Raw genomic sequence first — 12,265 nt, forward strand, 5'->3', positions numbered from 1 at the left:
CCTTCTCACTTTGAGAGCTATTATCTTCTTGGGAGGCAGTGGAGGGATGCCAAAAGATCTAAGGACAGGGAGGGGAGAACTTGACAGTACTTGGTTTGTGAATGAAAGAGAAAGGAGGTCTTAATAAAAGAAAAGTGACATATAAATGCTCTCTTCCAGTTTTCACCTGGCAGCTACAAAAGGGCATGCAGAGTGCCTCAGAATCATGGTGACACATGGTGCAGATGTGACAGCCCAAGATGGTGCAGGTATGACTCTGTGAACCTACAAATATAACACAGTACTCTCAATTTGCCTATATAGTTCTTGATGTGCAGCGTGCAACCACAGATTTGACAACACTGCTTTTCCCTCCCACACCTCCCTGCCCCCCCTCCCCCCGTGTAGGAAAAGCAGTTGTAACATTTGCAGGTGCAGGCATACTTGCTTTTCTGCACATAGAATTCAGATTCTAAAGCTCTTGAAAACTTTTGCGCTAATACTATAAATGTCAGCATTTATAGTGGAATCCAGTTGCAAAATAGTTGCTCGATTATTATTTATTTATTTTTTAAATCCCCTTCCCCTGACTCTCTTTGTTAACTTCATTTGAGGCTTTGCATAGGTTAAATCAAGATCTTAGGTATTGCTTTTATGTGTATCCAAGCTATTAACCCCATTAACTGTACAGGAGTTGCAGTATGACATTTCGTCAGGATTATGACATAGTGAAAAGAAATCATATAGGCCAAAACAGAGCTGAGAGCTATTAAGTATGCTGTTTCAGCCCTTGAAAGTCCTATGCCTTAATTACTACTCTACTAGGAGAATAATGGGAGCTGAATTTGAAACTGGCAAACTCTTCTTAATAGATTTCAGTTGTGGAATCTGTGCCCAGCATTTTCTCTGGCTAGCAGTCACCTGAATGAGCTGTCAGCATTCTGTCTCTTCAGTAATGATCTGTAAATGGTGGGCTCACAGGGTCTGTTTTGGCCACTGATTGCAGCCTGAGGGAATTTCTGTCATACATGGAAATAATTTGCCTCTATAAGGAAGTGTCTGTGATACTGGAAGAAGCATTCAGATTATACATAATGATAAGAGAATATATGTACCTGATACAGACTATTATTCAGTATTCATACTTCATTTTGCCTCAGGATTTATTAGTTGTTTGGATAATAAGAGATTGTCTACTCTCACCTGAGAGTGTTGACTCAGTATTCCTTAGGAAAAGCCTTGTCTGTAATAGTCACATTATTTACAGTGAGATTCTACTGTCACAAGTGGCTCTACTGTCTGTATTGAGTACTAAATCTTGGCTCCTTCTTTCTTCCTTACATGGATAATTTATTCTTTTGCTGTCTTGGCCCCTTTAATTTTTCAGATACTCTGTAAGATGAAACTAGAGGAGAGACTGCAATCTTTGATCATAAATCCATAGTCAGTAAATCACTGTATTGCATAACTAAATATGAGCTCACAGATGATAAGTAAATTAACAGAAAAGGGAGTCTATGAGATGCAAACCGAAGTAGGCATGTGTTCTGAGTCCACTTCTACGTGCACTCCGTGGATGATACAAATTTGTTGTAGTGGTAGCTGGTGAATTTGGCTGGTTTTGCTCTTAGCACTGGGTTCCTTTTTCATTACCAAATAGCAGAAATCATGAAGACACTTGACAGACATCTCTCTGCAAGGGAGGCTGAGTAATATAGGAAAATTGTTTTTTAAGAAAGAAAACAGAACTGTGCAATCAGACTTACTTCTGCCAAGGTATATAGTCTGACACAATGTTTGTGTCATTCCTATATAGAATCATAGAATCATTTAGGTTGGAAAAGACATTCAAGATCATCGAGTCCAACCATCAACCATGCCCACTAAACCATGTCCTGAAAGCTATGAAGCTATGTCTAGCTATGAAGCTAGACATTAAGATTATTCTGTTACCTGCCTGAACAACAGTCTGTCATAAATATATTCTGCTTGATGCAGGTTTTTATTTTATTTTCTCTATCCTTACTTTTCATGTGTGTTGTGGTTTAACCCCAGCCAGCAACTAAGCACCACGCAGCCGCTCACTCACTTCCCCCCCCCCCCAGTGGGATGGGGGAGAGAATCGGAAAAAAAGTAAAACTCATGGGTTGAGATAAGAACAGTTTAACAGAACAGAAAGGAAGAAACTAATAATGATAATAATAACAATAAAATGACAATAATAATAATAATAATAAAAGGATTGGAATGTACGAATGATGCACAGTGCAATTGCGCACCACCTGCTGACCGACGCCCAGTTAGTTCCCAAGCAGTGATCCCCCCACCCCCACTCCCCCCAGTTTATATACTAGACATGACGCCACATGGTATGGAATACCCCTTTGGCCACTTTGGGTCAGCTGTCCTGGCTGTGTCCCCTCCCAACTTCTTGTACCCCTCCAGCCTTCTTGCTGGCTGGGCATGAGAAGCTGATTTAGTCTAAACATTACTTAGTGTCACGACCCGGACTGGACAGACCAGGGAGTCATGTTGAATTCGGAATTCCTTTGGGCTAAATTAAGGTGAAAGGACACCAAACGATCAGTTAAACATTTTATTCATGACAAAAGCAAACTGAACTTGGGAGGCATAACAGTAGGTGGTAGGGTTTCTCACAACAGGAATTGGCATGGAACTACCTCAGTAAACGAGGTAACCCGTGGTAAACCATATACATGTGATACCAAAAAGCCGGTCGAAGAAACTGTCTAAAACTCATTTTGGAGTTTTAGAAAGCAGGCATTCTTTATTGCAGCACTGGATGCACGGGGGATAGTTCCACCTAGCGTGCATACTACAGCTTTAGCACAAACAGGTTATATAGAATAACTAATTGCATATTAATCAGATTAGTGTACATATACAGAAAAATAATTGTAACTGATTATCATAGTACTGCCTACATCCGATCATGCGCAATGAAGGATCCATTTGAGTCGAAGGGCTGCTTCTACGACCACCGACCCATTTGAAGTTCTTGTCGTCTGTCCTTGAAGTCTTTATTCTTGTCCTTGTTCTTTGATCTTGAAGCTTAACCCAGTTTCAATCACGTGGTCAGTTTCAACATTGTTCTCATCTAGCATACAGGAACATCTAGTCATAAGAGCAAAGAACTGCAAAACTTATGAATAATTACTAGTTAATCACTTGACTACACTTTTGTAATTATCTCCCCGGTTACCCTTTGTCTATTGTTTCAACCATAATGTTAATATATGATCATTTATCAAATCTCACTTACACAGTTATCTAGCAGCAAACCAGTTTTCATAGAAGGTACAAAATATTAAAACCATCAAAATATTTAGATATACCATACAGAATGTATGGAAATATGCTATCACATGAATTCAGGGAATAAGGAGATCCCTCCCATTGAGTCAGGAGGTTCAGAGCAGACCCCCTTGCTTTCTAGACTCCTTCTCAGAGAAGGGCCTAGGGGTGTCTGGATCTGCTCTTAGTCCCAGACTTGGTCAATGGTTTTATGTCTTAAAGGGATGAGGTGTAGGGATTATGGAAAAGGAAAGAGAGAACAAGACAGAGAGAAAAAGGGAAAGAGAAAGATTTCACTGGTCCTGGGTCCAGCATTAGTCCAGTCAGCCGAGGGGTCCTGTTCCGGTGGGCTTGCACACCTTGGGGCTTCAGTTTGTGTTATTTTATCATCCTTGCCCCTCCTTTGAGTAGGCACTCTGACTTATTAGGCCAATTAGGTGTCATGAGGGGTTTGTGAACCTTTGGGACTTGGGGGTCCTTTGGGGAAGTAACTTCCCCTTCCCTGCAGAGACCTGATCTTTTGTCATGCATGGTGAGCTGCCCTGCTCATCATATCAGAACAGCACATCAGAACTCTGCACCCTCTGGCATGCCCTCCCTGTCCTGTTGCTGATGGCTGCTGATCAGCTGGTTTTCACCTGTGGTTCCTTGCTATGCAGGGTTCACTGTTATGCAGAGTTCCTCTTTAAGCAGAACTTGCCCCACCACAATGTTTGAGACATTAACTCTTTCAGTCTCTCACACTTAGCAACAACTGAAAATATCAGTGTGTTATCAACATTCTTCTCATACTGAACCCAAAACATAGCACTATACCAGCTACTAGGAAGACAACTCTATCCCAGCTGAAACCAGGACAACGTGTTGTGATAGGAACAAGATCATAGAATCATAGAATCATAGAATCATTTCGGTTGGAAAAGACCTTCAAGATCATCGAGTCCAACCATTAACCATGCCCCCTAAACCATGCCCTGGAGTACCCTGTCCACTCGCTTTTTGAATACCTCCAGGGATGGTGACTCAACCACTTCCCTGGGCAGCCCATTCCAATGTTTGACAACCCTCTCAGTAAAAAAATTTTTCCTAATATCTAACCTAAATCTCCCTTGCCTCAACTTGAGGCCATTTCCTCCCGTCCTATCTCCAGCCATCTGACAGAAGAGACCAACACCCACCTCACTACAACCCCCTTTCAGGTAGTTGTAGAGAGCGATAAGGTCTCCCCTCAGCCTCCTCTTTTCTAGACTGAACAACCCCAGATCCCTCAGCCGCTCCTCATAAGACTTGTGCTCAAGGCCCCTCACCAACTTGGTTGCCCTTCTCTGGACACGCTCAAGCAGCTCAATGTCTTTCCTGTAGTGAGGGGCCCAAAACTGAACACAGTACTTGAGGTGCGGCCTCACCAGTGCTGAGTACAGGGGAACAACCACCTCCCTGTTCCTGCTGGCCACACTGTTCCTGATACAGGCTAGGATGCGATTGGCCTTCTTGGCCACCTGGGCACACTGCTGGCTCAGATTCAGCTGGCTGTCAACCAGCACCCCCAGGTCTTTCTCTGCTGGGCAGCTTTCCAGCCACTCTTCCCCAAGCCTGTAGCGCTGCATGGGGTTGCCGTGACCGAAGTGCAGGACCCGGCACTTGGCCTTGTTAAACTTCATACAATTGGCCTCAGCCCATCGATCCAGCCTGTCCAGGTCTCTTTGTAGAGCCTCCCTACCCTCAAGCAGATCAACACTCCCTCCCAACTTGGTGTTGTCTGCAAACTTGCTGAGGGTGCACTCAATCCCCTCATCCAAATCATCAATAAAGATATTAAACAGAACAGGGCCCAACACCGAGCCCTGGGGAACACCACTTGTGACCCGCCGCCAACTGGATTTCACCCCATTCACCACTACCCTCTGGGCTCGGCCAGCCAGCCAGTTTTTCACCCAGTGAATAGTGCACTTATCCAGGCCACAAGACGCCAGCTTCTCAAGGAGTATGCCATGAGAGACAGTATCAAAGGCCTTACTAAAGTCCAGGTAGATAACATCGACAGCCTTTCCCTCATCCACTAGGCGGGTCACCTGGTCATAGAAGGAGATCAGGTTGGTCAAGCAGGACCTGCCTTTCGTAAACCCATGCTGACAGGGCCTGATCCCCCTCTTATCCTGGACTTGCCATGTGAGTGCTTTCAAAACAAACCGTTCCATAATCTTTCCCGGTACCGAGGTCAGGCTGACAGGCCTGTAGTTCCCCGGATCCTCCCTCCGACCCTTCTTATAAATGGGGGTCACATTGGCAAGCCTCCAGTCCTCTGGGACCTCCCCTGTTGACCAGGAACGCTGATAGCTGATGGAGAGTGGCTTGGCAAGGACCTCTGCCCGTTCCCTCAGTACTCTTGGATGGATCATTCAAAATCATTGGATGGATAATTCAAAATCTTGCCTTTGTCATGGAAGAGTTTATTCCTGTGCTTTGGAGTGATTGAATACTTAATTTGTTTTGCTTTTATTCATTTAGGTCACAGTGCTTTACATCTTGCAGCAAAGAACAGTCACCCTGACTGCATTAAGAGGTTACTTCAGGTAAAGTAAAAATTAAATTAATTTTGATTTTTGAATTTTTCCTTTTTTTCCTCTAGATTGGTTCCGCTAGATATTGACACATTTCCTGCTAATCTGCATCACACTCCTGTACCGTTGTCCTGTCTCCTTGCAATCAAGAGAGATGCTTGAGTTTAAAGACCTTTTAGGCACTGTGAATGGATGATAGAAAACAGTGTGGTATCTTCCCTGAGTGGTCCACAAATACAGTTTTCCCTGTTTAGCTGATCTGACATAGCAGGGTTGGGTTTCAAGCAGTTGCAGCTTCTGTCTAACTTCCTGTCTTTTGGCTGTGTGGTTGGATGGCTTGGAAGTAGATGGGTTAAGAGGTATAGGGGAAAAGGATTTTTCACTTGTGGTGGGATTTTGATATTGTTCTACTGGAATGCTCTCTGTCTGTGCAACTTAAAGAATCCGTTGTTGACCATAGAAGTGTCTGTCAAGTTTAGAGTCAAAGGGAGAAGAAACCAAAGTAGTATAGATGCTAAAATATGGAAATACTCAAATCCTCAATGAAATGAGGCAAAGGACAGTGAGGGGTTAGAGAAGGGAGTAGCAATAATGGGGAAAGAAAATAAGAAAATCAAAACTGAAGATGAAAAGAAGATTCCATGGTGTAGAGGTTGAAGATATGCATTAGTAAGCAAGGAGAGACATTGTCCATCTCTTCTCCATTTCAGAAAGCCAGGTGAGTTTTGGTGGAAGTGATCAGAGGAATGGGACAGACTTTTAGGAGCTTGGAGTTATCAGTAAGACTGTGGCTCAGACTACAGATGAAATAATGTATAACAACCCTGCTCCAGCACAGTGGTACAGAAAGAGAATGGATCCCATATCCCAACTTCCCAATTCCTTTTCCCCAGTTACCTCAGGGCTCTCCAATTGTCCCATGACTGACCCCTGTCAATGTCTCTGACAATATTCAGTCCAATTTCACCGATTCCCACCTCCAGACTCATTGCAAGCTGACTCCCCTGTTCCTGCACACCTGCAAGAGGTTATCATTAACCACTGAGGCTCCCCCCTTCGGGATTTCATTGAAAATATCTACTACTTCTAATGCAAATCCATTTACAGTATTGTCATGGTTTAACCCCAGCCAGCAACTAAGCACCACACAGCTGCTCACTCACTTCCCCCCCACCCAGTGGGATGGGGGAGAGAATCAGAAGGAAGAAGGTAAAACTCCTGGGTTGAGATAAGAACAGTTTAATAGAACAGAAAAGAAGAAACTAATAATGATAATGATAACACTAATAAAATGACAATAGTAATGATAAAAGGATTGGAATATACAAGTGATGCACAATGCAATTGCTCACCACCCACTGACTGATGCCCAGTTAGTTCCTGAGCAGCGATTCCCCCCACCCACACTCCCCCCAGTTTATATACTAGATGTGACGTCACATGGTATGGAATACCATTTGTCCAGTTTGGGTCAGCTGCCCTGGCTGTGTCCCCTCCCAACTTCTTGTGCCCCTCCAGCTTTCTTGCTGGCTGGGCATGAGAAGCTGAAAAATCCTTGACTTTAGACTAAACATTACTTAGCAACAACTGAAAACATCAGTGTGTTATCAACATTCTTCTCATACTGAACCCAAACATAACACTGTACCAGCTACTAGGAAGACAATTAACTCTATCCCAGCTGAAATCAGGACAAGTATAAACAGTGACATCAAGCTGTCGCTCATTGTATCGCATGCAGCAACATGATCAACTAAGCAACTAGATGTGTATTTAATACCAAATATCTGCTGCCCATTCACTTACCAGCTTTAACCAGAGAGTGCTTTTGTTGATGTTTTGCTAATTTTATTATAATATGCAGATTTCTAAATATGTTTGTAAGTACAAATCCATTGGTAATGTTCTCCACTAATTCATGCTCTTTGGATTGCTCTTTCAGTTCTGTGGACTGGCTTTGTGATATAAGCTGTTTGTATGTGTGAGGAATGTTTAATCTTAACATGCTGGAGTTGAATTAAAACAGGCTAAAAAATTATTTTACACAGGCAGAATCTTGACATTTTTGTTACAGAATGCATTAATCTATGTGAACCTGTTTTCCTAGGAAATCATAGAACTGTTCAGTCAGTGCTACATTTGAAGGTCACAAGCTCTAATGTTTTTTTTTTTTAGAAACCCAATATTTCAGGGTGATATCTTTTTTTTCTTTGCTATAAACTAAAACTAAATTCTTCTGTAGCAAAACAAGTCTTGATAAAGATTTGTATTTTATTTATTGATTTTTTTTTTTATTTATTACTGTATTGGGTTTGCATTGCAAGGTTTTGGTAGCTGGGGGGCCACAGGGGTGGCTTCTGTGAGAAGCTGTTAGAAGCTTCCCCTATGTCCAATAAAACCAATGCCAGCCGGCTCCAAGATGGACCCGCTGCTGGCCAAGGCCAAGGCCAAGCCAGTGACGGTCATAGTGCCTCTGTGATAACATATTTAAGAAGGGGAAAAAAGTTGCTGCACAACAGAAACTGCAACTGGAGAGAGGAGTGAGAATATGTGAGAGAAACAACCCTGCAGACACCAAGGTCAGTGAAGAAGGAGGGGGAGGAGGTGCTCCAGGCACCGGAGCAGAGATTCCCCTGCAGCCCCTGGTGAAGACCATGGTGAGGCAGGTTGTTCCCCTGCAGCCCATGGAGGTCCGTAGTGGAGCAGATATCCACCTGCAGCCTGTGGAGGACCCCATGCACCCACCGGAGCAGGTGGGTGCCTGAAGGAGGCTGTGACCCTGTGGGAAGCCCACGCTGGAGCAGGATCCTGGCAGGACCTGTGGACCCATGGAGAAAGAGGAGCCCAGACTAGAGCAGGTTTTCTGGCAGGACTTATGACCCCGCAGGGGGCCTATGCTGGAGCAGTCTATTCCTGAAGGACTGCACCCTGTGGAAGGGACCCATGCTGAAGCAGTTTGTGAAGAACTGCAGCCCGTGGGAAGGACCCACGTTGGAGAAGTTCGTGGAGGACTGTCTCCCATGGGAGGGACCCCACGCTGGAGCAGGGGAAGAGTGTGATGAGTCCTCCCCCTGAAGAGGATGGAGCAGCAGAGACAATGTGTGATGAACTGACCATAACCCCCATTTCATAGAATCATAGAATTGTTTAGGTTGGAAAAGACCTTTAAGATCATCGAGTCCAACCGTCATCCCAACACCACCATGCCCACTAAACCATGTCCTGAAGTGCCTTGTCTATGTGCTTTTTGAATACCTCCAGGGATGGTGACACCACCACTTCCCTGGGCAGCCTGTTCCAATGCCTGACAACCCTTTCAGTAAAGAAATTTTTTCTAATATCCAATCTAAACCTCCCCTGCCACAACTTGAGGCCATTTCCTCCCGTCCTATCTCCAGCCACCTGACAGAAGAGACCAGCACCCACCTCACTACAACCCCCTTTCAGGTAGTTGTAGAGAGCGATAAGGTCTCCCCTCAGCCTCCTCTTCTCCAGACTAAACATCCCCACTTCCCTCAGCCGCTCCTCATAAGACTTGTGCTCCAGGCCCCTCACCAACTTGGTTGCCCTTTTCTGGACACGTTCCAGCAACTCAATGTCTTTCCTGTAGTGAGGGGCCCAAAACTGAACACAGTACTCAAGGTGCAGCCTCACCAGGGCCGAATACAGGGGAACAATCACTTCCCTGCTCCTGCTGGCCACACTTTTTCTGATGCAGGCCAGGATGCCGTTGGCCTTCTTGGCCACCTGGGCACACTGCTGGCTCATATTCAGCCGGCTGTCAACCAGCACCCCCAGGTCTTTCTCTGCTGGGCAGCTTTCCAGCCACTCTTCCCCAAGCCTGTAGTGCTGCATGGGGTTGTTGTGACCCAAGTGTAGGCCCCAGCACTTGGCCTTGTTGAACCTCATACAATTGGCCTCAGCCCATTGATCCAGCCTGTCCAGATCCCTCTGGAGAGCCTTCCTACCCTCAAGCAGATCAACACTCCCTCCCAACTTGGTGTCATCCGCAAACTTACTGAGGGTGCGCTCAATCCCCTCGTCCAGATCATTGATAAAGATATTAAAGAGAACTGGCCCCAATACTGAGCCCTGGGGAACACCACTTGTGACCCACCACCAACTGGATTTAACTCCATTCACCACAACCCTCTGGGCTCGTCCAGCCAGCCAGTTTTTCACCCAGCGAAGAGTACACTTGTCCAAGCCATGAGACGCCAGCTTCTCAAGGAGTATGCCATGAGAGACAGTGTCAAAGGCCTTACTAAAGTCCAGGTAGACAACATCGACAGCCTTCCCCTCATCCACTAGGTGGGTCACCTGGTCATAGAAGGAGATCAGGTTGGTCAAGCAGGACCTGCCTTTCATGAACCTATGCTGGCTGGGCCTTATCCCCTGTTTCTCCTGCACATGCTGTGTGAGCACACTCAAGATGACCTGCTCCATAATCTTCCCTGGTACCGAGGTCAGGCTGACAGGCCTGTAGTTCCCTGGATCCTCCCTCTGACCCTTCTTGTAAATGGGCGTCACATTGGCAAGCCTCCAGTCCTCTGGGACCTCCCCTGTTGACCAGGACTGCTGATAAATGATGGAGAGTGGCTTGGCAAGCTCCTCCGCCAGCTCCTTCAGTACTCTCGGATTTCCCCTCCCCCTGTGCTGCTCAGGGGGAGGGGGTAGAGAATTCCGGACTGAAGTTGTGCCTGGGAAGAAGGGAAGGGTGGGGGGAAGGTGTTTTGAGATTTGGTTTTATTTCTCATTACCCTACTCTGATTGGATTGGTAATAAATTTAATTAATCTTCCCCAAGTTGAGTCTGTTTTGCCCATGATGGTAATTGGTGAGTGATCTCTCCCTGTCCTTATCTCAACCCACGAGCCTTTTGTTATATTTTCTCTCCCCTGTCCAGTTGAGGAGGGGGAGTGATAGAACGGCTTTGGTGGGCACCTGGCGTCCAGCCAGGGTCAACCCACCACAATTACTTCAAAGTCTAGATTGATCAGTAGTAGGTGGTGGCTTATAATACTACAAAATATAACTGGATTGTTGATGCTTTAGTTTTTTCAAATGAAAATTAAGCAGTATTACCTTCGACAGAAGTAACTCAAGACTAATTACCTTAGAACGTGATTGCTTTAGCTCTTACTGTAATGTAAAATATGAAGCTTTTGTGAGGCAGGGGAGAGAGTTTCTTTCCTTTTTATATTTCCTGATTTAAATTGTTCCAAAACTATAACATTTTTTAGGGATATCTCCCTCACTATGAGTGTTTCCTGTGGCTTCAGTATAAGATGGTACCAAGAAAGGAGAAGAAAGGAGAGACCAGATTGGTAGAGAGGAAACTGTGCCTTTCTTCAGTATTCTTTTTTTATTATATGGACTGAGCTTTCTGGAGTAGCTCATAAAACTTTTCTCAAAGATGTGCAGCACTCTGTCCTTAGCATCCAACATATGTTTTATTTTCTTGGTGTTTCTCTAATTGCTTTTTTTTTTTTCTTCTCCTTTTTGAACTGTACAGAGTAAATGTCCAGCAGACAGTACTGACAATTCTGGGAAAACAGCTTTACATTATGCAGGTAACTTCTTTGTTGAAAGCTTGTACTATCTATTTTGTTGTGCATTATATTCCTAGCTCTTCAGCCTGGTGGAGCTTTTTAGGTTCTAATTGCATAAATCTAGTGACTCCACCTGATGGTTTACAAATTTCAGGTATTTTTTTAGATAAATACTGAATTTCAGTTAATTACAGTTAACAAGTTCACACTTGCAAGTGCAAAGTAATTGGAATACTTAAGATTAGGTTGATTCTGATTTCAGTCCTTAAAGATTATATCTTCTCATGCAGAAATATAGCCAATATTCATGGTCCAAATTAGCATGAACAGCTTGCTGTTCGTGTTTTAGCCTTTCTCTTCTTCCTTCTTAAAACAGAGAAATACAGTTTAATTTGTTTTTCTTGGACCCCGTTGTAATGCTGCAATATTGCAAGTGGAAGTGCAGAACACAAATTTTGAAAAGGGGGTTTAATGGACTTTCTTGCTTGTCTTTTTTTTTTTTTTAGCTGCATGTGGTTGTCTTCAGGCAGTTCAACTTCTGTGTGAACACAAATGTCCAATTAATGTCAAAGATTTGGTACGTACCTCTTCTCCCATTGTGTACTTCAAAGCTTTTACCACCCTCCACTCCAGTCAATCTCAGGTGCAGCAGTTCAAAGCAATACTATGCTTATATTTCTTCTTGGATTTCTCTGGCAGAGGAAGTTCCTTTTGCAGCTTGCCATAGCAGAGGTGGGTGAGTATTTCACAGTCTAATACAGTAGTGGCAGGATTTGCTGCTCATTATATTGAGGCATTGGTACAAGTAGCTAGAATCAATTCTGATATATTCAAAACATGATTAAAAGTCTTCCCATTG

The 12,265-nt window shown here is 44.3% G+C and overlaps 1 protein-coding gene across 1 annotated transcript in view; it reads left to right on the top strand.

Moving 5' to 3' along the window:
* Positions 1–205: 205 nt before the first annotated feature.
* LOC128136158 (ankycorbin-like) overlaps positions 206–12,265 on the top strand; it is a 58,150-nt gene continuing 46,090 nt past the window's right edge. Inside the window, exons 1-4 of the mRNA XM_052775331.1 lie at positions 206–248; positions 5,803–5,867; positions 11,370–11,427; positions 11,913–11,983. Coding sequence (XP_052631291.1) covers positions 206–248; positions 5,803–5,867; positions 11,370–11,427; positions 11,913–11,983 — 237 coding nt within the window. The remainder of the gene's footprint in view (positions 249–5,802; positions 5,868–11,369; positions 11,428–11,912; positions 11,984–12,265) is intronic.

This window comes from Harpia harpyja, chromosome W (assembly GCF_026419915.1).
Source record: "Harpia harpyja isolate bHarHar1 chromosome W, bHarHar1 primary haplotype, whole genome shotgun sequence".
Taxonomy (NCBI): Eukaryota; Metazoa; Chordata; class Aves; order Accipitriformes; family Accipitridae; genus Harpia; species Harpia harpyja.